This window comes from Talpa europaea (genome assembly GCF_964194135.1).
Source record: "Talpa europaea genome assembly, chromosome: 11".
NCBI lineage: Eukaryota > Metazoa > Chordata > Mammalia > Eulipotyphla > Talpidae > Talpa > Talpa europaea.
The window spans coordinates 78,684,763-78,712,445 of record NC_140078.1 but is presented as its reverse complement, the minus strand read 5'-3'; the positions used below and the strand labels follow the sequence as shown (position 1 = coordinate 78,712,445).

The 27,683-nt window shown below is 42.0% G+C and overlaps 2 protein-coding genes across 6 annotated transcripts in view; one reads left to right on the top strand and one right to left on the bottom strand.

The window, feature by feature from the left end:
• Positions 1–5,176: 5,176 nt before the first annotated feature.
• EPM2AIP1 (EPM2A interacting protein 1) lies at positions 5,177–7,003 on the bottom strand (the record flags this gene model as incomplete). Its single annotated transcript, XM_084247805.1, has 1 exon — positions 5,177–7,003. The coding sequence occupies one exon, from the start codon at positions 7,001–7,003 to the stop codon at positions 5,177–5,179; it is 1,827 nt and encodes a 608-aa protein (XP_084103931.1).
• A 442-nt stretch (positions 7,004–7,445) lies between these two features.
• MLH1 (mutL homolog 1) overlaps positions 7,446–27,683 on the top strand; it is a gene marked incomplete at both ends in the record, with an annotated part of 35,941 nt that continues 15,703 nt past the window's right edge. For 4 of the 5 annotated variants that reach the window (XM_084247913.1, XM_084247914.1, XM_084247911.1 and 1 more), the window contains 11 exons: positions 7,446–7,561; positions 9,332–9,422; positions 11,173–11,271; positions 12,313–12,386; positions 14,399–14,471; positions 15,575–15,666; positions 17,057–17,099; positions 17,232–17,320; positions 19,545–19,657; positions 21,829–21,922; positions 23,127–23,280. In XM_084247913.1, the coding sequence (XP_084104039.1) occupies positions 7,446–7,561; positions 9,332–9,422; positions 11,173–11,271; positions 12,313–12,386; positions 14,399–14,471; positions 15,575–15,666; positions 17,057–17,099; positions 17,232–17,320; positions 19,545–19,657; positions 21,829–21,922; positions 23,127–23,280 (1,038 nt within the window). The remainder of the gene's footprint in view (positions 7,562–9,331; positions 9,423–11,172; positions 11,272–12,312; positions 12,387–14,398; positions 14,472–15,574; positions 15,667–17,056; positions 17,100–17,231; positions 17,321–19,544; positions 19,658–21,828; positions 21,923–23,126; positions 23,281–27,683) is intronic. The other variant, XM_084247912.1, reaches the window with a different exon arrangement.

The following is a 27,683-nucleotide window of genomic DNA, read 5'->3' as shown; positions in this document are numbered from 1 at the left end:
ATGTTCAATATCTTGACCTAGGTGGTAGGTTCAAAAATGTATATAAAAATCTACTGAGGTACACTTAATACTTGCACTTTAATGTTTCACCCCAATAAAAAAGAAAAAAATGTATTTTTAAAGAAATCATATAAATGGATAGATATAACCAGGAATAACTGTTAATTATTAGTGTTGTTTTCCAAATGTACCTGGAAGGATTACACTCCTCCTTCAACTTCCGTGTGGCCATGTGATTTGTTTTGGTCAATTAAAGTGCTTTGAAGGGCCTATGGGTGATTTACCACTTTTTTCCCCACTTCTCAAAATGAGTAGCCACACCCTACATGGCATCTGATTGGCCTGAATCCCAGAATGAATACAACTTAGAGCAGGCTTCAGTGAACTTTCCTCTGTAAAGGATTTTAGACTGCACCATATGCTCTCCGTCACAACTACTCAATTCTCCCACTGGATAGCAAAAGCAGCCAGATAATAAATGGGGAGGGCTGTCTGCAATAAAACCGTATTTACAGAAACAGGGTAGTTTGCTGAGAGCTGTAGTTTATCAATTCCTATCTAAGGCAAAATCCCTAACCAAATTAGGGATATTGTGATTTTTGTGGTTATTACTAGTCTGTCCTGATACAGAAATTGGCCTAGTTGGCATTCAGGAATTTGCTATTGGAGGATAAAAGACATAACTTATGCACAGGCAAATCATGTTAAGGAGTGGTGCAACTGTCCCTTGAGAGAGCCTGGAAGACAGTGTCTATTACTATACAAACAAATTAATAAGACAAGAAAACAAAAATCTTATGGTTGCTGTTGGCTGCTTTTGACAAAATGTATAGGAAGAGATTAGTTCAGAAACAGAATTCATCAATTTGCAAACAGAAATGCCGGGGAATAAGAGATTTCACAAATTCAGGTATTTACAGGGTAGAACGAGGCCACTATTCCATTATAGAAAGACAGAAACGAGAAATCCTTAAATCCAAAGGCTGAATAAAGCTCAGTTGTGTAGTATGGATCAAATCACTGGATGAGTACCATACCTATTAAGAGCTCTAAATGAGTTAATGTGCCTAAAATTTAAAATCCAACAATAAGACTACCAATATTTGGTCTCTTAAACTGGAAGTGGCTCAAGGAAAGAGATTAAAGGTGTGGCTTTCTCATGAAGCCTCAAAGATTCAGAAATTGAGAGGCATGTGAACAAGAAATAAAGTAAACCTAAAAAGTCCAACATTGACTAGATGTCACTTTGAGGGAATCCCTTGGGATGGTGGCGAGGACATTCTGCAAGGCAGCAACTGAATATCTAGTGACCAGAAGAGTCAAATCATTCTAAAATTTTCTTAAATTTACTTACTTTTAAATCCCAGAAGAGCCAGAATACATCTGTAAAGGAAGTATTGATAGCAAGTAAATAGTATGCCATATTCTTCTAGGGTTAATGCTTACACAAGGGAAAATGGATATCAACTCTTAAGCAGCATTATCTTTTTCTAATACCAAATGTAATTTTTTAATTACTGAACTAGTTTTAGGTCACAAAGGACTTTCCCAGTCTTTTCCATCCTGGTTCCTTTGCAAGTATGTCTTTGAAAATCAATAATAATAAAAAAAAAGAAGACTTTTATATCAAGGAGGTAAAGACTTAATATTACATAGTAGATTTATGTGGGTATTCCTGGCTTTGTAATATACAGATTACAATTACCCAGCAAGCAGTCTGAGACAGGACCACCGTGAAGATCAAATGAAACTGTGAAAAGGTTTCAAAGACTATAACACACTACACAAATATTTATTCATTGCAACATTTATTGAGATGCCAGGCATTGTGCTAAGCACTAGAGATAACAGCAAGCAAGGCTTATATGGGTCCTGCCCTTATAAAGCTTACAGTCTAGTAGCGATCAATAAGAAGCAACAATAAAGTGTGCTGTAAGTATATGGCTGGGAAAGAAGAGGGAGTTTGGGGAGTACACTGTAAGGGCATCTAGTCTAGAGGGCACTGATGAAGTCTTTGAGGAAATGGTATATGAACCAAGACCTTAAAAAGAAATGTGTACCATACCCTGAGAGCAATGGTGACAACAAATGAAATGACAGATAAGTCTTTTGGAACATGGAATCAGAATGAAAGAAAGGGCACCTAATGAGGGGGTTACTGTCATTTAGATAGGCTAACTCTGAGAGTAGTAATACTGGAGAACGGAGAAAAAATCAGAAAGTAGACTCAACACAAAGGTTTCTGCAAGGGGATCAAGAGGGAAAAGTCATGGATAACTCAGTTTGGTACTTGAGCGATGGCAATGGAATGGTTGGTTAGTGGCAGTGCCATTGACTGAGAGAGAGAACATGAAAGGTGGTTTGGGGGCAAGACCAAGGGCACACTGTGGTACCTGTTAGACAGCAAAGTGGACTTGAATTACCCATTACATAGATGAATGAGGAAAGGTTTAGACATGAATTTGGAGTCATCTGCATACAGGTGGTAACTGAAGCCATGGAAGATGAAATCAGCTAAGGAGATGATGCATTTATGAGATTGCCTAAAACAACATTTTTAAATGGCAAGAACACAGATATTGAGAAAGTATACCTGGATGTGGTAACTCCCTATAGGCAAAGAAACAAGTATATTAAGGACAGTGGCATCAAAGAAGTTAAGAATACTGACAAGCACTTGGTGAGCTTGGGAGAGCAGTTTGATCAACAATATGACAGACTGGGAATACAGAAAGAAGTGTTTCAAGAAAACTAGTAGTAACAGGAGATACAAAGACACAGTTCTTTAAAAACTGCTTATTTTAACTATATTCACAAATACAAGACGAATAACAACTATTTTATATAAAAATAAAAAACCCAAAATAAAAAACTGCCATGCAGTTACAGAATTACTTAACACAGAAAACAGTAAAATACACACTTTGAAAAACAAAACAAAACAAGACTAGTTTATAGCAAATTCTCTGTTGTTCAGAGTTGATTTAAAGTCCTTGGCTTATATGTCCCCCCACCCCATACCCCCATATGCTGCAATCTAACTTTATTATCACCTTAAGCAAAATACATACTTAACTCCACAAAATATACAAGACTTGAATATTTGAGGAACTGGGGTTAGAAAGCAGAAGCAGCTTTCAGATCTTCCAAACATTCTTTCAATAAAGCATTTGCCACAACAGAGGATGCTCTAAGCTACTGGAAATTAATATGGGCAGATTTTTATTTCATTCGTTTATCACTGTTCTTTTTCAGATATTTAACCTTACTCCTGACCTATAGCTCAACTTGACCACTCTTGATAAATAATATATAATACTTGCTTTTCTGCCTTAAATTAACATATGTAACAGAACACAGCCTATAATCTGATGCAGAATCAGTTACAGATTTATAAAAGCTATTGTGAGCTACTGGAACCTACCAAGGCCTTTACTGCAACTTACCGGGCAACTATGAATGTTGGAATTAGTGTCCCCTACTAAGCATTATCAATTTGCCCAACTTGCCCTTCTAATTTTGCTTCTACAGGTAACCTGCCCTATTCCTCAGAATAAGGTAGTCTACATTGGGCATCTAGTGGCACTTTGGGAGTGATAATTCTTCCTGTGCCAGACTGTCCTGTGCATCAAAGGGGGGGCGGGGCATCAGGCATATGATGAGCAGAACCCACAGTAAATACGACTAACAAAAATACCTCTCTGTATTTCCCAACATCCTCTCAAAAGACTAAAAGGAGGGGTTAGTGACTCTAGTTGAGAACTAGACACAATTTGGGTTCCTGGGTTCTCACGGAATTTATTTTGATGGCTCAGGCATCATTTCCTTCCATATTCTTGGATGTGTAATTCTGGCTCCTTGAATTTGCTCACTTAGTGGCCATAGGATAATGTGTTATAATAGTTACACCAGGACTTTATCACAATAGTTTTCAAACTGTTCTTGATAGGATCTTAATTTGGGTCCTGTTTTTAAGTTATTTTACATATTTGGCTCTGCTGTAAGATTTCCTTTTCATGTTAACAGAAGTCTGAAATTTACTGTTTAGCACAAAGCAGATGTCTCACTAGAAACATGGAATTTTTACAATCTGGGAATAAAGCTGCTTCTTGAGAGTTAAATATTTCCACTTGTACACTGTCTTAATCACAAAATATGTGGGAGTTTCAAATTCTAGAATAAATCCATTTCCAGGAGCTAACAAAATCAGTATATCATTTTAAAATAAAGAATTTCCTCTAAGCAGGAGCTCTTTACAAAGCAGTAACACCCATGCAGACAGGACAAATAGGCTGACACAGCTCACACCTCCTGACTCTAGAGTGCAAAAATCCTTTTCTCTCATTCATTTTGACAGAGTCAAACTTCTGTCTAGAGCAGAAAAAAATTACTAAGGGGCAGGTGTTACGATTCTATACTTACCGTAGTCCTTTATTAAGCAAGCTGATAAAACAGTTCCCTATGGGGAAAATTCAGGGGAAAACCCCAACAACTGGTTAGTCTGATCTCCAAATTGCAACAGGTCTCCTACACCAGTAACTTAAAAATCATTCTTGCTCCCCTACTAAAATTTTACCTGGTTACTTCTTCTATTAGTAATATCATTATCACTGGGATGGTTGGGGGGAGGTGAGGAAGGAATTCTGTCAGTATTTACTTCAGACTCAGAATTTGTTTTTAAAAATTCTCATTTTGACAGTTAGACAAAATACCTCCCCTATTTGTATGTTCTTCCTTTTCAGAAACTTCTGAACTTGCTAAACGAGTTTCTGCAATTGGCTCAAACATACACCTTGAGTTCGTAATTTCAGATTATATGCATCAGCATTTTAACACTTAGTTAAAATAAGAACTTTCTTCAGAACACCTTAAAAACAGACTTCTAAATCACATGTCACTACTCAACTTCTTTAAAAACAATTCTATCACAAAAGTAAAGACGATGACTTTGTCAGTAAGTTTTAAAAAAGGTGTTCTCATGTCAGTCCCATGTTGTTTCTTGAGATGAAAAAGGAAAAAAGATCAGTCAGATGAATCTGAATCCTGATCAATTTAGGTGAATCAACTTGGTGCTTTCCACAATCCGTATTAGTAAATTTTAAAAAATCAAACTAACTTTTGCTTTTAGAATTGGATTCTAAAAGTTTGAGTGTCTCAGCGTTGTAGATTTCAAGGGTTACGGATCAGATTCATTTCTTCCTCTCACAAGATCATCCCAATGCGGCTCTATTTCGGTTGTGGCAATCCTAAAAAGGGCGCGGAGATGGTCATCTGTCAGTGGCTGGCTCAAAGTGTGTTGGTTTCGAGTCAAATATGAAAAAGCCTTTTCGCAGATCTGGTTACTATCAAACAAGGATGCCACCTTACAGGCAACCCCTTTGATAATTGGGTAAGAATCAGCAGACAAACCAGCATAGAACTGCCCCAAGTCTTTGTTTCTATATTCATCCCAAAGGTTAGTGTCTGCCTGAAGTTTTGTTAACTCCATCCTTACTGAAATAGGTGCATATTCAGGCTTAAAGTTAAACGGATTTGCAAAAAGTTCTAAGTCCTTTTTAATGAACCTGAGGTCCTTGAAATGTCTCTCAAATTCTTTCTGCAGGCTACAGATCACTACTTGATACCGATCGGGATCAAATACTTTCTCATCTTCTTTAAGATGCTGTGCAAGTTCATCAGCAACTTCCCGCAAGGCAGCAAAGTGTGTTAGATTTTTCTCCTCCATTTGTCTCTGAAGTAAATTCAGCTTCACTTCAAAGGCACAAATATGGTCAAAGGCAGCAGCAGCAAAGACTTTACTAACCCCCAATAATTCACTGAGTTCTCGGAGATGGTCCATAATATCCACCAAGAAACCAAAGTCGCAAAGCCACTGCTTGTCTGTGAAATGAACTGTAGTTGCTCCTATGGAAACCAAGAATGCCTCTATTTCTTTTCTTAGGGAAAATATTAGTTTTAAAGTTTTCCCTCTTCTAAGCCAATTGTTCAGACACCGTCCATTAACCCTTTCCCCATGCTCTGACTCAGACTCAGTTAGCAAGGCCTGAAATTCGGGCCGCCTAACACCTCTGGTCTTAATCAAAACGATCCATTCAGATATGGTATTGACGATCTGATTAACATCTACATCGTAGGAGCTCAACAGCTCCAAGTGATGAAATCCCGAATAATGGATGACATTCCAACAGTTGGGGCTTACAGCCTTTTCTCTCATGTACGAAACCAGTCCTGAGTTCTCACCAATCATCCTCAGAGTATGGGTCGTGGTTAGTCCAACCATTCGTTGCAAGCTAAGACCTGCAGTCTGCAGGGCCTCTAGGATTGCCGCCATGAGGGCACCAACACTGAAGTGATGAGTCAGGTTGATTATGGTCAGCAGCTCTTCTTGCACCTCCAAGTCCTGGCTCACGCCGCGGACAAAGACCAGGAGGTAATTCTCATAGGCCACAAAAGCCTGGTCGTCCAAGGCAAGGGAATAAGCTTTGAAGTCCTTGGCTCGGTGAAAGAGCTGACTGCGTAGATTCTTGTCAATGTTCAGGACCCTCTGCCGCGTGACCTCTGGAGATAAATCAATGCTATCCAGAACGCTGACATGATCGGGCAGTACATCTCTCAGCATCACCTCCATGCACTGGGATACAAAGTCCCCCTCACCCCAACCGCGCCCCTTCAAGGCCAGGAGCCGGGCGAGCCCGAGGCCTGCGCGAGCAGCTCTCTCCTCGGGAGTGAGCTGGGCGACCACGGGCACGTCGCCCTGCCGCAGGCGCTCCACCAGGGCCGCGCGCTCGCCCTCCGCCACATACCGCTCGTAGTGGTCGTGCTCGGCCTCGTAGTGGCGCCGGACGTCGCGCTCGCGGGTGGCCACGACCACGCGGCGACAGACCAGGCACAGGGCCCCTTCGCCCTCGGGAGGCTCCACCACCAGGTAACGCTGGGTCCATTCGGGCCGGAAAACCTCGGTTTCATCGACTTCCATTTTGCTCCTCTTGGGCGACATCCACATAGTCCCGGAGGCCACCAGAGCGACGCCGACCTCCCGGAGGCCGCAGAGAGGGGAGGAGCAGGAGACGCGCCGAGCACGTCTATCGCTCTGCGCCAGATCACCCCAGCGGGGGACTCCAGCCCCCGACCACAGACCTGCGTCCCTATTGGCTGGGGATTTCGTAGTCCCTGTGGACTGAGCCAATAGGAAGCGCGAACAGTGATTTCTAGCGCGCAAGCGGGTATTCTAGTGGGTCGACGCTATTTTAGGGAGGGTCGATTTGACTGGCATTCGAGCTGCCCAATCAAGAGCTCCCTGGGCCCTAAGCGCGCCGCCGCTGGAGGGGGACGCAGGAAAGCGGAAATGGAGTAGAAAAGGGGACGTGGGCACAAAGCACTGAAGTGATTGGCTGACGGCACTTCCGGAGAGCGTCACGACGCGACCTGCACTCCCTGGCGCCAAAATGTCTCTCGTAGCGGGAGTTATTCGGCGGCTGGATGAGACAGTGGTGAACCGCATCGCGGCGGGAGAAGTTATCCAGCGGCCGGCTAATGCAATCAAGGAGATGATTGAGAACTGGTACGGAGGGAGTCGAGCCGGGCTGTTTTAGCGGCTGCACCGTATGGGGCCGCTGCTCAGGATGGCGTGGACACGCCTCCCTGCCCTCGGCGGAAGCGTGTTCAGCGCATGCCCATTGCGGCGGAGGGACGCTGGGTCCCGCCTTCGCCCTTTCCGGGTTCCGCGTAGTCTCGAACGCCCTCGCGAGATTTTGGTGAAATTGTTGGTTACGCTAATGGAGGGCTGCCCGGTGTTGTTGCAATGGTGGGAAATACTTCTAGAATTGTATATGCAGGAGTTGCAAAACTTGAAATGTGTAAAAAGTTTCCGTAGGGAAAGAAAAAATCTTCCTTCATCCTTGAGATTACCATGTTATCAGTTTATTGCTTATTTCAGAAATCATCCATACATACATTCAAGAGCACAATTCATTTTGAGTTTTATTCTAAATAAATTGGGACTTTAGGACAAGCCGGTGGGATCTTGTCTGCGGTTAAAACTTGTGACTTCCCTGCTTCCCAATTAGTGACCCCGCTTCGTGTTTTCCTGCCCTTTACTTTTGGGGGGGACACATCAGAGTTGCCTGATTCTGTGGGTTGTCCTGTGGTTTGTGAAGCTGAGAAGTGTCACACTATGTGGAAGACAAGGTTAAGAACGTGGAAAGAAAAGTGGGTGTAGACTGTAAGCCATAAGAAAGACAAAATGCTTATAATGTGGCTAAATGTTAAGTCTGATCCTTTGTGATGGAATCAACTGATGTTGATAAAATTTATACATTAAAATTTTAAAACGCCCCAGTAAAGAATGGTCGGTTTGTAAAATCATAGATAATCATTCAGGGTAATGCGACTGAAAGAACAGTTGGTCAGGAAGCACCACTGATGGAAAAGAGAATTAGAAGGTAGTCAAAAGATGGAGCAGGGAACCTGAGAACTTCTTTTGATTTTACATAGTTTGTAAAGTCTGATTTTTGTTTCTATATTGGTAGAATTAACTGACAGAAAACTTGGCCTGTTATCTTACTCTGTACCAACAAACCAAACATGAGCTCAGTGGCTTATAATTCTAGAAGCAGAGATTTTTGTTTGGAGCTCAGTAATATTCTTTAATATATGTCAAGATGGCTAATAGAATTTCAATTCAGGGGCTCCTGAGAAACTATTACTTAATAGTTAAGTAACTTACTGACGTATTTCTGAATAAAGAATTTTTTGCTTGAGGAGTCTTTCTTTTGCAACCCCAGCCTAAATTTGTTTTCTTTAAGAAGAGCTCTTTGCTCATAGGCTGCTCTTCGTAGGTACAAAAAATTTACCGACTTCTCAAAGAGCTTTCCACATTACCACCTCTCCACATATGTTTTGTTTAAAGAAAAGAGGATACAAGAGAAAAACATTTCGAATTTTTAAATGACATTTTTATTAGGGTCCTGAGACTTTGGAAGCTGATACTGATGAAAATAGCAGGTGGTAAAATGAGTTGAGAAGAGGGTAAAAGGCATTTGCTAAAAGGATCCTACTTCTCACTTCTTTCTCTTTCTTTCCTAAAGGAACAGAGGTGGTGCTTAATGTTCTGTTGGAAATGATGGTTGCCCCCTTCTGCTCCTGTCTTTCCTTTCTGCCACACAACATGTGAACTGATAAGTGGAATTACAGAATCTTTCAGACAAAAGAAAAGTACATTAATCAGTCTTGGATTTTCTTGTAATTTATTCTTATCCCTTGGCTCTTACTCAAGTATGTGTGTTAGAGTAGTTGCAGACTGATAAATTACATTTTCTGTTTCATTTTCCAGTTTAGATGCAAAATCCACAAGTATTCAAGTGGTGGTTAAAGAGGGTGGCCTGAAGTTGATTCAGATTCAAGACAATGGCACGGGGATCAGGGTGAGTAAAGCCTCCAAGGAGCAGGATGTGTGTGTGCATGATGTCATCCGGCTGCAGGAAGAGCATACCCTTTCCCTGTTCTCGAAACTCTGGGCTTTGTGGGTATGATTTTTTCACTGAAAATTGCAACAACACCAACAATAGATATTTACTGAAAACTTTTGTCTCTACTGGAAGCTCTACCAGGGAATAAGGATGTCAAGGAGCAAGTCATGGTGCTCTTTAAGGAATATTTGGGGCAGGGAAAATATTATATGCCAAAAAACCATGAAACAGAAGCATGCCTGACATGTTTAAGGATCAGCAGGGAGGTCATTGTGTCTAGAACAGGGTGACAGCATGAAGAGTGACAGAAGTTGAGGTCTGAACTATAAGTAAGCTGTCATGACCTTGTGGACCGTGGAAGGCATGCAGATATCCAACAGGTACATGAAAAGATGTTCAAGTAATCATCAGGGGAAAGATGGTCAACTAATCATCAAAACACAATGAGCTATCACCTCATACCTATTAGAAAGAATATTATCAAAAAGGCAAGATATAGCAAATGTTGGCGAAGATGTAGAGAAAAGGGAACCCTTGTGTTCCATTAGCCCGAACGTGAATTGGTACCGCCACTGTGGAACAGTATGGAGGTTCATCAATAAATTGAAAGTAGAATTGCCATATAAGCCAACATTTCCACTTCTGGGTATTTATTCAAGGCAAAGAAAAACACTAACTTGAAAAGATGTCTGTAATGCTGTTCATTGAAGTATTCTTTTAAACAATAATCAAGGTATGCAAACAATCTAAGTGTCCATTGATGGGTAAATGGATAAAGAAAATGTGGCAAGTGTGTGCACACGCGCACGTGCGCACACACACAGGAATATTGTTCAACCATAAAAAAAATGTGGTATTGCCACTTGTGACAACATGAAAGAACCTTGAGAGCATTACACTCTATGAAATAAGTCAAAGAAAGATAAATACATATGATCTCACTTGTGTGGGATCTGGAAACAAAAACAAAACAAACTAAGATCTTAGATACAGAGAACAATTTTGTGATTGCCAGAGTTGGGGATGACATGGGTGACGAGGTCAAAAGATACAAACCTATAGTTTTTATAAAAGAGTCATGGGGATGTATGATACAGCATGGTTACTATAGTGAAGAATAACTATTTTACATATTTGAAAAATGCCCAGTAAATCTTAAAAGTTCTCACAAGGAAAAAAAGATAACTCTGTATGGTTGTGGAGGATAATATGACTGACTTACTGTGGTGATCATTTCATAATATATATGTGCTGAATCACGTTGTATGCCTGAAATTAAAATATTTGTGTCAATTACACCTCAATAAAAATGGTTAAAAGAGTAAATTTTGTTATGTAATTTATTACAGTTAAATATATCTGTAGTTTTTAATAGAGGCTTTCTAATAATAACTTTTATAAAATACGTGACACAAAATAAGACCATCAAGAGAGTGAGTGTAGACAAAGAACAGATACAAGCATTGGAGTCCTGGGTTACTCCACTGTCAGGGGAGAACTAGCAAATGAGACTGAGAAGTGAGATGAGTAAAAAGGACCAGGACAGTAAGGTATGCGGAATGCCATTGGAGAGTTTTTGTTAACTTAAACACTTCTATGGGGAATTTCTTCTGGGATTCAATCAAGAAAAGGGAAGTTCAAGAAGATTTGGAAAGATGAGTGATGTAGTTATTTCCTTATATTTTGATACCTTGGTATCTTCTAGAAAGAAGACCTGGATATTGTGTGTGAGCGATTTACTACAAGTAAACTGCAGTCCTTTGAAGATTTAAGTCATATTTCTACCTATGGCTTTCGTGGTGAGGTAAGCTAAAGATTAAAGAAATGTTTAAAATAACCTCCTGTGATCACATTTCTGCTTTTGTTGGTGTGTGTTTCTCAATAGAGATATAGGATATGATACTTTTTACTTGTTAAATATATGCAAATCTGAGCAAACTTAATTAAATTCAATTTTCTAAGACAGAATTGTTCTTAATATAATATATAGCATTTTATCTCCAGAGACCTTCCAAAACATTATATGTCACTTAATGGAAGAATGCAGTACCACCTACAAAGTTTTCTTCTCAAAAGTCAAGTGAAACTGGCAAACACTAAGTCTTAAGTGCCAATATTCACAAAATATAGGGGTAAGAAGGGCCTCCCTGGTGGCACAAGGGGTTAAGATGCAACCTGTGAAACTTTCCGCAGCTCCGGACATGAGTTTGATCCCCAGCCAGGGAGCAACCAACATGGCGCAGCAGACCTCTCCTGACTCGCCCGCTGCTCCTTTCAGCAGTGTATTTCAGTAGATCTGCCTGTTCTACTCCCCCCTCTGTCTCTGGTGAATCCGCTGACACCCTGAATCTCTGGCCTACACCCCAGTTCTTGTATGCATAAATAAAAATAAATTTTAAAAAAATTTAGTGGAGGAAAGATAACCTTTAAAAAAAACACACACAATAGGATCTTAAATTTTTATGAAAAAATTCTGGATATCTTTTCATTCAATATATTTTGGACTGTCATAATTATAACGGCTGCATACTATTCCATTACACATGTGCTGTAGTTTATTTAAATGGTTTCCTGTGAACACTTAGGCTCTGCCGTTTTCTTGTGTGAGATTGTTAACATATTAATCCTTTGGTGTGTTTCCATTTAGACTTTTTATATATATATTTCCTTTGTTCTAATTTGCTACAAATTTAGTTTGATTTTTTTTTTAAACATGTCATCAAAGTTGTGTTCATTATTGCCATTTGTTAATACAAAGTGGAAGAGAGGATTTAAACAACCTTTCCCCTTAATGTTGTCCCAACAGCGAGTTTTACCTTTTTTTCCATTTCATTTTCCTTCTTAGGCTTTAGCCAGCATAAGCCATGTGGCTCACGTTACTATTACAACTAAAACAGCTGATGGAAAGTGTGCATACAGGTACAGTGCTATCTTCTTTTGTTTATATATATTCACCCTAAAATGTGCTTTTTAATCTTGGAGTCATCCTATCTAAACACCAGTGTTATCTCTTTTGGCCAAGGTCCTGGGTAAGTTTTCTTTCCTCCCCATGAATGAACTGCTAATCCACAGGAATCATTGTTAGGTGATAATATTACTTTGTGGATTCTTGAAAGATAATGTAGCATATTATAGATGCCTCAAAGGTGTCTATTACACAGAAGTATTTTAAGTAAAATAAAGCTGCTTCTCTTATTTTGCCCCTTTGCTGTTCAATGGGTATCACTCTGGGTTCATTACAGGTCTATGATTGGAGTGCTAGGGCTCACATTTCCTGAGCAGACTTGTAAACCCCCACTACATCAGATATCCATGTCTGTGCTCACCTTCCCATACATGATCTCTGGCTGGCTGTTGTCCTGGCACAGTTTTCAGAGGCTGATAAATAACCATAATAGAACAGAACAGAATTTGAGGAATTAAAATCATTTATAAGCGCTGGCCATTTTCTAGTGGGAGACAGATAGGAGTACCTAAATTATGCCCCAAAAGGATATTGGTTTTTATTAGATTGTAACTTACTAGAGGAAATAGTTTTGACCAGGACAGTCCTGCCTGTTTCTCAGTCTTCTTCAACAGAGGAACATGTTAAATAACAGGAGATGGCACATTTTAGAGTCTATAGCACTGACTGTTGCTAGTGGGGCCATTTGACTCTGAATGAATTATAATTGCTAGGATCGGGGGGGGGGGTGATAACACTAACCCTTTTCACAAAATAAGGAGACTCTTTGGAGTTTGTCTTTGTAAATAATCTGAGCATAAGTTTCCTTTCTTTGTCTCTGCGGTCATGTTATGCCCCTATTTGGACTGCTGGTGGCTCCTCTCCTGCGGTAAGAGGAAATCCAGAGTCATCACTATAGCAATTAGTGTGCTCTTAGGCCACCTTTCCAACCAGTTCTCTCCAAAAATATCTGGCTGCCATGTATTCTGACATTTCTGTGTTTTTGTTTGTTTTTTCCATCCTGGATGGTCTTTCCTGATCTCTACACCTGAAACTATACCTCTCTGGAGCCCAGATAAATTGTGCTCTCCTCTGTGACACTTTCACCCACCTGTACTCCCACCCCAGGCTGACTGTTTCCCTCTCTATATCACTTAGCAGTGTTCTGCAATTTAGATAAAATCCTATTTCCTCACAGATCAAGTGCTTTCCAAGGCCTTTCTGTATCATCAGGACTTCTAAACCCAAGCAAAGAGAGGGCTGGGGTGGGGGGTGGGGGGGATGGAATGACCTGGTTGGTGGGTCCTCACTTGTACACTTCTGACTGCAGGACATGACCCCAAAGCAGACACCGTGTGAAACAAAAATAATGGGATTTGTTTACACAGGGAGTAAGAAAAGGGAGAAAGAAGAGTGGGAGGAAATTATTGTCCTGGCACATGTTGTACCCCAGATAACATCCACTGAGCAGAGACCAAGGTCTAAGCCAAAACCCTGCGTGGTAAGCTGGTAGCTTCTCCAGGTGCCCCTCCTTACCAGCCCAACTGTTCGAGCCTCAGCTCTGCCCCTATTTCCCATCAGCCCCGGCTCGGGGTGGAATCTAGCAAATCCCACCTTCTACCATCAAATTGGCAGTGAGCACCACCCACTGACTGTCTCAGAGGTTGTCTTCACTCTTTCTCTCACACTTCCATAAGCCCTGTATATGACAACTCTCAGGAAATGATAGCACAATTACCAGCAAAATTTTACTGATTTTATAGGCAATGGCAAAACATTGGATTTTTTTTTGTTTGATTTTTTTTTTTTTTGAATTGCAATTTGAAGTATGGAATTATGGAAGTGAGGAAAAGTCTAAAGAAAAATGGTAATTGAGACAGTATGTAACATGGCTATATTTTAATCTACTATTAGTCATTTTTTTTTTTTTAGCCTTTGGATAAGTATCTCTTTTGTTGATCTTAATAATCTCATATTTTCTGAGTAGAGCCAATTACTCAGATGGAAAACTGAAAGCCCCTCCTAAACCCTGTGCAGGCAATCAAGGGACCCAGATTACGGTAAGAGCAGCATATGAATTGTTGAATAAGAACTTTGTATAAATGTTGAAATGAAAAATAAAATTGCTTGTGAGTTTTCAAAGAAATATTAAAATGAATTTTTACTCATTAATAGAAACCCCAAGATATCAGCCCCTGAGCTAGAGATTGTTTGTGGCATGGCAGCCTGCCGGACCCTTTATCTTTTGTGAGAGCCTGGGAGGTTCTTTTATTGGATGGCAGAAATCAGTGGCAGGATAATGGACATTGAAAGAACCTGAAACAGTTCCAGAAGACATGAGTTAGAGTTCCAGCATTGCCATTCAACATTTGTGTATCCGGAGACAAGTTACTTAATCTCAGCTTTTCTCATCAAGTGAAACATCAAGTGGAACTCTAGGCACTTAGAGTTAGCAACCTATCAAAGCAAAGTGGAACCTTGGTTTTTGTTTGATTCAACCACTCACGGGTGTTGGTGTAGTATGAGGGTGTCATGAGGAGGCAGGCCGTTGTGCTGCCTGTTTCTATGATGCCTCATTTGGTCTCTTCCCATTCTGTATCCTATAAAGCACCTCACTGTCATGTTATAGATTCCACCCTCTTCCCCTAGCCCTGGCTATTGCCTGTCTCCCTGAAGACTGACCCCTAGACTCAATGAGGCAGGCAGGAAGCAGGAATGAAGTTGTGCTAGAAAGTGCATGTGAAGAGGCACCCAGCATCGCCATTGGTTGTGATTCCTGAGAACCCCAGATGGCCTTAGAAATTATATAACTAGTTTGAAAAATGCATTTGAGTGCCATGTGATACTATAATTGCATGTTTATGTTTGCCCTATTAAATCATGTGCTATCCTGGGCAAGACTGTGCTTTGTCTTCCTATTGCTGGCATAAAGCCAAGAGCTTGACAGAGCCCTCAGGTACCTGTTTGTGAGATGAGCAAAGGAATGTGGGAGGAGGGAATCATATCCTTTACTCCTTTTGCCCCTTCCCCCAACCAGTGCTTAGAGCTGTGCTGTTGGTAAATATGGTTGGATTCACTGCCGTAGCCAGCATTAGGTGAATAGCGTGGGCTCTAATTTCCATGTCCTTTCATTAATTAACAAGAAAAATCAATTTCTGTTCAGGTGGAGGACCTTTTTTACAACATATCCACGAGGAGGAAAGCTTTGAAAAATCCAAGTGAAGAGTATGGAAAAATTTTGGAAGTTGTTGGCAGGTACAGTTCAAAACCTGGGAGTGGGTCTCTGAGCTCTCTCACCAAAGGAATGTGTTCCAGTGCTTATAAATTGAGAACAGTTGCTGAGCTGGATGGAAAGCAGAATTACTAGCCTACAGATTGTTTCTGGTCAAGGTTTAGTCACCATTTTGGACTTTCATCTCCCCAGGAGAGAGCAGTTGACCACTGTGTTAAGAAGGTTCTTTGGTGACAAGCACAACTGACTGCAGCTAACTTGAACCCAAAAGAAATTTATTGGAGGCCCAGGAGTTACACAAACAGTGGAAACAGGGTGGCCAACTGCTCCTTGAGGAGGACAAGAACCCAGGATGGCTTTGGGGATTTAATGTAGTATCCCTGCTCCAGTGGTTTTCATTCTTTTCTGGCTCTGCTCAAGAGTCTGTTTCTGGGAGAGGGCTAGGGAACCTATTTCTGGAGAGTGATGGACATAGCTAGATCCCCCACACACACACATTATATGCCCAGATCTATGGGGAGATTTTTTAATTGGCAGTTAACTAAGGTATATCAAGTGGAATTGGGACGTTGTTTCCCGATGAAAAATTAGAGGCTGTTCACAGAAGGAGGAAGAAAGTTAGATAAAAACAGCATTATACCCATGATAGATTTATCTGCTAGTTAAGAGGCTCCTGCCTGGACTTTCTAAGTTTGCATGTTCTAGAATTGGAACAGAGATGTATTAACTATTTTTCAATTTCTAAAGAATCAAAAGTGAAAGCAGCACTGGCCCATAATAAAGTGGCACAGATTTACACCAGCTTTCTTTGCTTTGCCCTGGAATTATGTAAGTCAGTGTCTGCATATTATCTCCTAAAAATAAAGATGTCCTGGTGGACTGTTTTGGTTCTAGGTTGTTGAAAGTGAATTATTGTTACTGAATATTTTGTTAGACACAATTCTTTAATTCATGTGAGGAGTAATGAAGACTCAGGTATTGGCACAGGAGCTTGGGTCAAGGAAGAAGCAAGTGAGGAGGGTGATATATTGAGGGGCTCCAAGAGAGAATAGGGTTGTTAAAGCAGGGTTCTCCAGATGCCTTGAGACAACCCAGGCCTCTGGAACACTGTAAAAATGGAACTCTAGGCAAGAAAAAAGTTGTATTATGATATCGTTTAGGCTAGTTAGCAACCTATCAAAGCAAAGTGGAACCTTGGTTTTTGTTTGATTCAACCAAAATTTAACATTGATATCTCCATGCAGTCTGCTGGCTAATTGTCTTGTGGATAAAACAAGATATATGTAGGGGTGTGTGTATTCATTTAGATCACTTAAGTCCATTTATTAAGCTAAAAGCTTAATACTTAAGCAACAACATATGCTTTGTGTTTACTGTTCATTTGTTTACTGTTTATTTTCTTTTCTTTGCCAGGTATTCAATACATAATTCAGGCATTAGTTTCTCAGTTAAAAAAGTAAGTTTTTGATTTATAGGGGGTGCTTATATATTATCAAAGAAAGAGGGAATTTTTATAGTTATGGAGATAAGTCATGCAGTTTCAATCATAACTGAGACAGTAAGTCCTATTTTCTGCTCTGCCCATCAGCAAGGCGAGACCGTAGCTGACGTTAGAACACTGCCCAATGCCACAACCGTGGACAACATTCGCTCCATCTTTGGAAATGCTGTTAGTCGGTATGTTGATAATCTATATTAAAAAAATATTTCAGGGCCTCCCTAGTGGCGTGGGGGTTAAAATCTCAGTGCTATCAAGCTATCACCAGCCACTGTGACATGAGTTCAATCCCAGCCAGGGAGCTGACCCACATAGCGCAGCAGACCTCTCTTGTCTCACCCACTGTTCCCCTTAGCAGTGTATTTCAGTCGATCCGCCTATTCTGCTCCCCACTCTGTCTCTAGTGAATTCTCTCACCCCCCGCACCTCTGGCCTATACCCCAGTTCTTGTATGCATAAATAAATAAAATAAATATTAAAAAAAATTTGCATCCCAGGTCTTGATTTATCATTTCATGACATTATTTTGGACTCTGCCAGGGTAGCACTCACTTTGAGAGTTTCCTTTAATCAAATGCGCTTCTTGCTTCAGATTTGTTAAGAGTCATTATTTCTTATAATTCCCACTTGCTGGTGCATGTTATCTCCTGGGTGCTCACTGTGAATCAGTGTGTTGTCCCTCAGTCTCAGTCTCCAGTGTCTCCTTGTCCTTATGCTTCCATTGTTATCACTTTAGGATTTCATTTATCTACTGCCATTCACTATTAATTGCTCTTCATATTCCAGAATTTTTGCGAGAAGGTAAGGAAGTAAAAAGATGATTAAGTATTTTCTGCCCTTAAACCCTTAAGACTTCCCTGTCTGGCGGCTAGCAAACAGTTTTGTGTCCCCAAGTCTTCATTGTCAAGGAAAGCATAAGAAGGGAAATTGCTTGCATTATGGATTCCTCATTGCAGTCCCCTCTGCAGGTGAAAACCACCACTTTCATGATAGATTGTTAGCTAAATCTTGGCACTTGACAAAGTCTAGAGTGCCTGTGTCATAATTGAGGGGAGAATCAAAAAGACCTTTCTATATGGCAGGCTTATTCCAGATACTGGGGATACATAGATAAGTGAAATAGCCCTGACTTCCCTTTTCCTACAAATCTTTTCTTTTTTAATGGATTTTATTATTTGTTTTCCCCACAATTCTTAAAAGTAGCAGCAAAAATCCCAGAACCAATTTTCTCCTTTGAAAGACAAATTATTCATCCTTTGAGCAAAACCAAGTTCCTATCTATAGAAGTCAAATTGCTCTAAATTACCCTTTTCTTTCTAATTAAGTGTTAGTTTTTTAACTGTGTTCTCAGAGCAGAGAGAAAGCTCTATTGTACAGTGAAACTTTCAAGAGCTCCTTGACTAAATTTTAGACTTAGAATTAGTTGTTAGGAAATTCCTAGGGACTGTAAGAAATTAGAAGTCCCCAAGGGCAGCAGTTCCCGAAGTGTGTTTCTAGAACACTAGACTCTGGAGTCATTTCGGGAAGAAAGGGCTTGCTGGTTCATCGTGTGTGGGAAATGCAAGCCATACCCTCAGAGATTCAGAACATTATTACTGCATGAAAATCTTCCACCATCCCTACAGTAAAGGCTTAATGACTGCCTGCTGTTGACCCAGCACTGTGCTATATGATAGGGATAGAGTCGGGAGTAAAGCAGAAATGATTCTTACCCTCAGAGGACTCACTTTAGTTGGAAAGACATGAAATAATTACTGCCATTCTTTAGTGATTGTGCTAGATGCCTCAAAGGAAGAACATAAAGCACAATAAGAATCTCTCCAAGTCAGGGATAGTCAGAGAAGGCTCTGTGGGGAAGGAATGCCTGAGACATGAGGGAAGAGGGACAATTAACCAGCTGATAATGGGTCAGGAGTAAAACTTTCCAGACTGCAGGGCCAGCACTTGGGAAGACCCACAGGCAGAAGTGAGTGCGGCTTGTGTGAGATCCTCCTTGCACAATCTCACCTCTCCTTAAAGGCACTCTGGGGAATACCAGCCAGATGGTGCTACTCAGGAGAGATGAATTCTTTGAGATTTCATCTTTGGAATTTAGTTACTGAGATACATAAAAGTTTCAGCAAAATACAATCTTACAGCGTAGACTTGGCCTTGTGTCCTAGCAGTTAGAGCAGTGCTTGGCAGATAGAATAAGTGCTTGAAAGCCCTGACTAAATGGGTACCTGAGTGGATTGACAGGATGTAGGGGCATCCTGGACCACCTCAGCAAATCAAGTCCCAGGGGTCCTCATTTGGCCAGGTTAGTTTATGGGAGGGAGCTCTGATTTTTCCATGTGTGGTTCTTTATAATGTTTAGATTTTCCAGTGTTTTCAGAAGTCTTAAAATGTCTTTTTCCCATTTAGAGAATTGATCGAAGTTGGATGTGAGGATAAAACCCTAGCCTTCAAAATGAGTGGCTACATATCTAATGCAAACTACTCAGTGAAGAAGTGCATCTTCTTACTCTTCATCAACCGTAAGTGAAATAAAACCAAGTGAGAAAATCCAATCAGAAGGAATCTTATGGGGCCATGGAAAAATTCCTGATTTATAGCTTGAAGTACACCCAGAGAAACCTCATGACGAAGTATGGTTTGATTAGGAAGCTTTTAAAATTTCTGGCCTAAGTCTGCTCACATGCTCATTACTCACCGACTATTGGGGAGTCTGGGCCTGGCTTTTGAGATGGAGCCCAGGAGAGGACAGCCCAGGCCCCTGTGAGCCAGCACTTTCCTCACCTGCTGCATCAGAGCCTTTACAAGCAGAGGCAGATGTTTCTTCTCTCTGTAGATCAGGTCCACTGTTTGAAACTGCTGCAGATTCTGGAGAGGGGAGGCTTGGGTGTAGGTGCTGTAATTAAAGAAAAGAAGTGGAATGCTAAGACCCTTGAGAATTTTTTAGTAAGGAATGAATTATTTATGATACACAGAATCATATTGGAAATCAAGGAGGTGGTTAACTCAGTGAACTTGAATTTTCCTCTCTGTCTGCTGACATATTATTTACATGATTCTACTTATTTAATAAATACTATTTTGAATTCTGCTTTTTTACTTAATTGCTTATTACATGGTTTTGAGATACAGTGACAGGCAACAATAATCTCAAGCACAGTGTGACTCAGTTTTCCATCCAGAAACAAGATTCATCTCGATTCATTTCTTACCGTTGTCATTATATAGGTCTCATTACCTTTATTGTTTAAAGTAGTTCATAGTTATTTTATAGTTTTGCTTGCTAGTTCTCTAATGGCCATGGTGTATTCCACCTTCCACTTATGGTGATAATCAACTATAAAGCAGTTGCTCAAAGCAATAAACAGTAAGTAAGGAAAAAGCTGGCATTTTATAAACACATTCTGTTAAGCTGGTTTATATTAGCAGGGTTTTCCTCTACTTCATTAGGGGAAATTTAAGCCTGATCTATAACAAAGCTTGCTTTAATCAAAGCTCAGAAAGTTTTTCACTTGTTTTTTTCCTAACCATGAAGAATAATTGCTATGTAACACATGTGTTGGCTGCAGAATACACAAGTAAACACCAGCCTAAGTGCCCTCTGAGTAGCCCATGTCGGTGCTTTGGCGAGCTGTTTACCACATGGACTCTGCATCAGATTCAGCTAATCTGCTCATGATGCCAAGTTCCCAGCAGCAAGGAGAGGTCAAACTGGTGGGCATACCACTCAATTATATGCACACTGTGCAGGCTCACTCAGGAGGCAGGGACAAAGAGCAGTCCTTTGGCATGTCTGAGTCAGAAATCTCAGCAGTGTGATTCCAGCTGTCCTTTTATCAAGTGCCCACACCTGACAGGCCCGCGTGGGCAGGACACGTGCTCCAGAACACAGCGACACTATGGGAGGGCTGTGGACATTCAAAGACTAGTAGGTTCCTCATTGACAAAATCACGGCCGCTCTTCTCATTGCCAAATCCTTGGCTACATCGACACAGGACAGCAGATCATCAGGAGGCCTGTGTATCTGAGCACAAAGAGCTGTGTTTTCTGAAAATAGATCCTCCCTCTGATTTTTAGTTTTATCTTTCCCAGCTTTTATTGTTCTCCACCCCCTCAAACCTGCCTCATTTCCTAAATTACCTTAAACACGGCTATTTGTACTTCTGAAATGCCTGGAAGACTCATTCTTATCTTTCATGACTTAGTTTGCGTACCCCCTGTTGGAACTCCCTGAGCAGAGTCAGTTGTGCCCCTTACCTCACCATGGAACACACACACACCTCTCTTGCACTGCTTACAGTGCAGTTGGACTTAGTTTATTCACCCGAGTAGTCTCCCAGCGTGTTGCGAATGCAATGGGTAGCCAGTCTGTATTTGCATGATGGGACTTAGTCACACTGCCCACCATTCCCAGCCAGCGCAGAGGGGTCCACCTGGGCTGACTGAGGGGAAGGAAGTGGGGAGGCAGAATGTACCACCATGTCATGCTTCTACTACTTGGGCAAGAGGAGAGAGCTCCAAACCCCTCATGAGGTGGCGGGAAGCAGCAACAGATCCCTTTCTCCCCTGGATCTGAGTGGATATCACTCCAGAGATGTTTTTCAGGTAGTTCCATGACATGATATGAATATGTATCTGTTACTTCATCTCTCAGGACGGTTTTGAGCTGGTTACTTTCCTTTTATTTTTCAGATCGTCTGGTAGAGTCAACTTCCTTAAGAAAAGCCATAGAAACAGTATACGCAGCATATTTGCCTAAAAACACACACCCGTTCTTGTATCTCAGGTAATGCACCACCAAAATCCTAGAAATGGCGCACGGTGTAGAAATTTGTTTGGCATTCCTCATTGAAAAAGATGGGCTTACCAGTGCTCTGTCAGAGTGAATCCCATAAACCACTGGCCAGGGGATGTGCTGTCCCTTCTCACAGGCTAAGGGCACAGTTGTACCTGTTCCCTCATTTATTGGCTCCTGCAGCAGAGCCTCCTGTGTGCAGGCTCTGTGTTGGTGAAGCAAAGGTGAATGACATCTTACCCCCACCTTCCCCCAACCAGAGAAACCCTTCCTCCTCCAGGGTCCCTCTGGTGCCCTCTGTTGACAGAGTGTCACATTGCAAAGCTCCTTTTGGGAGCAAGCATATGAAAAGTGGATTTGGAGTTAATAGCTGAGCCAGCCTCTAAATTTACTTTCGTATTAAATTTTAATGACAGAAAGCTGTCTTGCATATATTCTTGTTTTGATCCTCATATAATGCTGAAAAATAGGTAGCAGACAGGTTTATGGTTACAGATGAGAAAACTGATCCAGAGACATGCCCATGGGGCATAACTAGAAATTCTGCTAGTCTTGGAATGATATAATAGCAGCTTAAATGATGTTAGTAAATGATGTATAATGAATGTGTCTGGTACGTGCAAAATTTTTTATATGAATCTAATTCCCACCATAAATTATATCCATTTTATAAGAGAGGAACCTTAGGCAAAGAAAGATGGTGTAGGGCCTCCCCTGTGGCGCAGCAGTTGAGCGCTGGGTTGTGAAGCTGCCCGCAGCCTCTGCAGCGCTGGTTGGATCCCCGGCTGCTCCCCGGCCACCGGAGGAGGGTCCCACATGGCGCAGACCTCTCCTGCCGCCCGCTGCTCCCCTCAGCAGTGTGCTTCGGTCCTTCTGCTTGCTCTGCTCCCCGCTCTGGCTCTGCTGAATTCTCTCACCCTCCCTCGCTTTTGACTGTACCCAGTGCTTGTATAAATAAATAAATAAATCTTTAAAAAATGAATTTAAAAAAAAAGAAAAAAAGAAAGATGGTGTAACTTACCCCCAAACTATGTAGCTTTTATGTAGCAGGGCCAGCATTTTAACCCACGTCACTTAGACTTGACCTTGATATTTTTGACCACTGCGTCCTTTAGCCTCCGTTGTATCATGAATGTGGATTTTCACCTCCACCCCCCACTATTCTGAGGAAATAGTTCCCCTTTTTCTCTGCCAGTTTAGAAATCAGCCCTCAGAATGTGGATGTCAATGTGCACCCCACAAAGCATGAAGTTCACTTCCTGCATGAGGACAGCATTCTGGAGCGGGTGCAGCAGCACATCGAGAGCAAGCTCCTGGGCTCCAACTCCTCCCGGATGTACTTCACCCAGGTGAGGGCACTTTTCACCCAGTCATTTCTCTGCTGCCTTTGCCACCTTAAATGTGCCACCTTAAAATGTGCCACACCAGACATAACAGCCCAGATTTTTTACCTGTTGGACTTTCATGATCATTTTCTTTCAGCAACATTTTTTTCTTTGAACCTAACTGAAGGCATTGTGGTATTATTATCCCTACTCCATCTAGCACCTTAGATGACTTCCCAGGTAAATGAGCTGCCTGAAACATAGGAGTCCTCTTCCCTAGGCCCCTCGCCACTGGAGATGTTTAGGAAGCTTGTCCCGCCTAGGTGGGCAGGTGGAGGGTCAGAGTGCTGGGGAGGCAATAGAAAGAGCAGGGCTGTTCATGTCTCACACACCTAGTTTCCTGCTTTCACATCTCCCTCAGTAGAAGGGAAACTGGTCATCCCCACACTGGAGGACAGTTGTAAGCAGTGGGTCAACAGCGAAAGGTAAATATCTAGCATAGGGCCTGGCACCATTCATCTTATTTCAATTACCCAGGACCCAAGTGCTTAGGATTCCAAGCTATCCCCCTTCTTAGGGGCCCCCAGTTTTCCCATTTAAAACGAGCAGATTGGATAATAGGATCTCGTGTCCCCCTCTAGTTCTGACCTGTGACTCAGGGCAGTCCTGTATCATCAGGCCTTCATCAGAAGTACAACAGAGAAACTCCAGAAATGGAAATATTCTCCCCATTAAATTATACTGGGTCTTGCAAGCAGCAGGTGGGATTCTGGGAGGCCTGCTTCACAGAAAACCTTTTCAGTTACCAAGTGGATGAATGTTTCCCATAAAAATATTCCCCACCTGCAAAGAAGCTAGTTGGAAAATGGCACGGGCCTAAGCAGTGAGATGCAGTGCCAGTGGGGCCACTCCACCACCCTTGAACAGAAGCATTTGGAGACTCTTGGGACAGAGAGAAAGTGAAATGTCTCAGGTTGCACCTGGTGACCATCTGAAAGGTGTTTGTGGCAGGTGGGCAGAGGGAAGTTCTGCCTGGGAATAAGCCCTCAGCCCCCTCTCTTTGGTGGGCTCGGGTGTCACCATGAGCCCATGCTGTCAGAGAGGTAGTAAGTACAGATTCTGGCAGGTCCCATGGGTGAGATGAGGATGCACATGTGCACAGTGGGGTCAAGGAGTCTAGGGTGGGGAAAGCTCTGGGAGCAGCAGCTGCGCCATGGGAAGTGCCTTTTAGTTGTTGGTTGGCTTATGTGTTTTTCACTTAGCCTCAGCGCCCCTTTACTGCTCCTTGTGCTCTGCCTCGCTCCCCAAATATTGTCAAGACACTGTTCTCGTTTTGATCCTCATATAATGCTGAAAAATAGGTAGCAGACAGGTTTATGGTTACAGATGAGAAAACTGATCCAGAGACCTGCCCATGGGGCATAACTAGAAATTCTGCTAGTCTTGGATTGATATAATAGCAGCTTAAATGATGTTAGCAAATGATGTATAATGAATGTGTCAAGTAGAGGTAGCATAGACGGTTCCTACCTTCACAGAGGAACTCACATCTCCTGGAGACCACATCCCAGGAGAGAGAAAAACAGGGCCGTCTGGAGAGGATACGGGAGGGCCTTCTGTCCCGGGCTTGAGCAGTCAAGGAAGGGAGTGAGGGATATGGAGGCTGAAAGCCCACAGCTGAGAAAGAATTAGGGGGGCAAAAGGGGAGGAGGAATGAAAAGGAATGTTTCTGACAGGGAACACTGAGGATAAAAGCCTGGGGTACAAGAGAACTTTGAGGAGCTGAAGGTCCAGAGTGCCACCCTGGCTGTCATTGCGATCACCTGGGAAGCTTGTAGAAAATACCAGCGTCCTCCCCAAACCAGTCAAGCAGTGGGGGTGGAGCGTGGGCATCAGTACTTTTAAAAGCTTCCCCAAGTGCTTTCACATGAGCCAGCTTTAAGCCCTGCTCGCCTTAGTGTGGGCCTGTTGCAGGGAGGGACGCTGGTGAAAGTTGAGTTGCCGAAGAAAACCATGGAGGGGTTTTCTTCAGCTTATTGGAATACAGCTTTGACTTGATGGGAGTTGACGGGACCTGATTTGCATTCTGTGAAGAATGTGGAAAATGGATTGGAAGAGAACGAGAGAAACTCACAGCAATTTGGGAGAAGTGATGAGGGGTCTGGACGAACATTTGGCAGTAAATCTAGAATCATCAGGACCTAGGAATGAGTTGGCTGGTAGCGAGTGAAAGGAGAGCATCCCTGGCCTAGTTGAAGTCCAAAGAAAGAAATTGCTCCAGCAACATGGATGGCGCTGGAAGGGATCATGCTCAGCGAAATAAGCCAAAAAGAAAAAGAAAAATACCGGATGGTCTCACTCATAGCAGGAATCTAGAAAACTTAAATAAGGGACCAGGAAAATGAATAACTATAAGATAGTGAAAATCAAAATCAACAAAAAACTATGAACCAGAGACACTTTTAGGGGGGCGGGAGGGGAGGGATTGGGGTCAGAATGGGGGGGCTGCAATTGTATGGGGAATATAACAATAAAATTTATTTAAAAAAAAAATTTAAAAATCAATTAAAAAAAAAAGAAAGGAAAAAAAAAAAAAAAAAAGAAAGAAAGAAAGAAATTGCTCCAGATGCTGGAGTGGTCTTTGACTCTGTTGAGAAAAGCAGCTCTGAGTTCCCTCCTGTCTTATGCTGCATGAGTCAGGTTCAGTTAGGTTACATTTGGTTTTCTGATAGGACTCAGCAAAGTCCTGACCACTGTGTCTTCAGAAGGAAAGTGGGTTTCTGGGCCAGAGGGCTTGCCTCTGCTGGTGCAGTGGTACAAACCATGGAGCACTTCCGTGGGTGGTAGGGTCCAAACTCAGACCTATTCCTCCTCCTATGGGGTTATCACCTCCCTACCAAAAGTTCTGACTTTTTGGCCTTGGTGGCATCACTGCCTGCTCCCAGCTTGTGCCTTGCACTAGATGCCCTGCATCAGGGTAGCAAAAAGCCCTGGTTTGCAGTGAAGCCATTTGGCATGATAATCAGGGACCATGCAAAGCTTCTAGTTCGTTCTCTCATTTGGACAAAGTATATCATTTCTCTGAACTTTAAAATTATCAACTGCAAAGTAATTATGTTAAAATCTCCTCCCCAAAAACCTGCCTATTGATTTAGCACAGGCAGATAAGTAAATGCATTACAAGCATTCTAAATTGTACAGAAAGAAAGGTCATTTAGGGGCCTCCGTGGTGGCACAAGAGGTTGGGCACCGCACTGTGAGGCAATCCGCAGCCTCTGCAGCATGAGTTTGATCCCCCCGCCAGGGAGTTGACCCACATGGCACGGCAGACCTCCGCTGTCTCACCCGCTGCTCCCCTCAGCAGTGTATTTCAGTCAGTCTGCCTGTTCTGTTCCCCGCGCTGTCTCTGGTGAGTCCTCTTACCCCCCATGCCTCTGTGGCCTGTGCCCCAGCTCTTGTATGCATAAATAAATAAAACTTTTTAAAAAAAAAAAGGTCATTTAACTCTTTTATTGAATATTTTCTTTTTTTTTTAAGAGGCATGTTTTATTTATTTATTTGTTTGTTTGTTTTGTTTATACAAGCACTGGGTACAGTCAGAAGCACGGGATGGGGAGAGAATTCACCAGAGCCAGAGCGGGGAGCAGAGCAGGCAGAAGGACCGAAGTACACTGCTGAGGGGAGCAGCAGGCGGCAGGAGAGGTCTGCGCGCCATGTGGGACCCTCCTCAGGTGGCCGGGGAGCAGCCGGGGATCGAACCGGCGCCGCAGAGGCTGCGGGCAGCTTCGCAACCCAGTGCTCAACCACTGTGCCACCGGGGAGGCCTGAATATTTTCAAACACACACAAAAGTAGTAATACAACAAATCTTCATGTACCTATCATACAGCTTCAACAACCATCAACATTTTGTCATATTTATTTTCTCTGTCCCGCTCTTGCTTGGGGTAGGGAAAGGAACATTTTAGAGCACATTCTGCACATTTACTTTTTCCCTGGTAGTTCATTATTCATCTCACATTTTTCTTCTGACATAATCAGTGTTTTTTTACACCTAATAAAATTAATAATATCATTTTATATCCAGTGCATTCAAATACCCCTTTTATTCACAAAAGATATTTTTCTAGTAGCTGTTTTTCAAATCTTTATCCAGTCAAGTTTCTGTCATTTATCTGCTGTCTGTCACTTTCTCTTCGGTCTCTGAAAGTCACCCTAGTTGCATTTGTTTTTGTGCCCATTGACTCATTCTAAAGGTTTCCTATAGGATAAGGTACATTTTGGATTGGCTGAATGAGTGCTGCTTCTTACTATCATTTAATTTCTTGTAATCCTCCATGTTTCCTATAAACTGGAAGTTAGATACAGAGACATGATTCTATTCTGATTAAAAAAAATTTTTTTTGCAACATAGATAATGCCATGCAC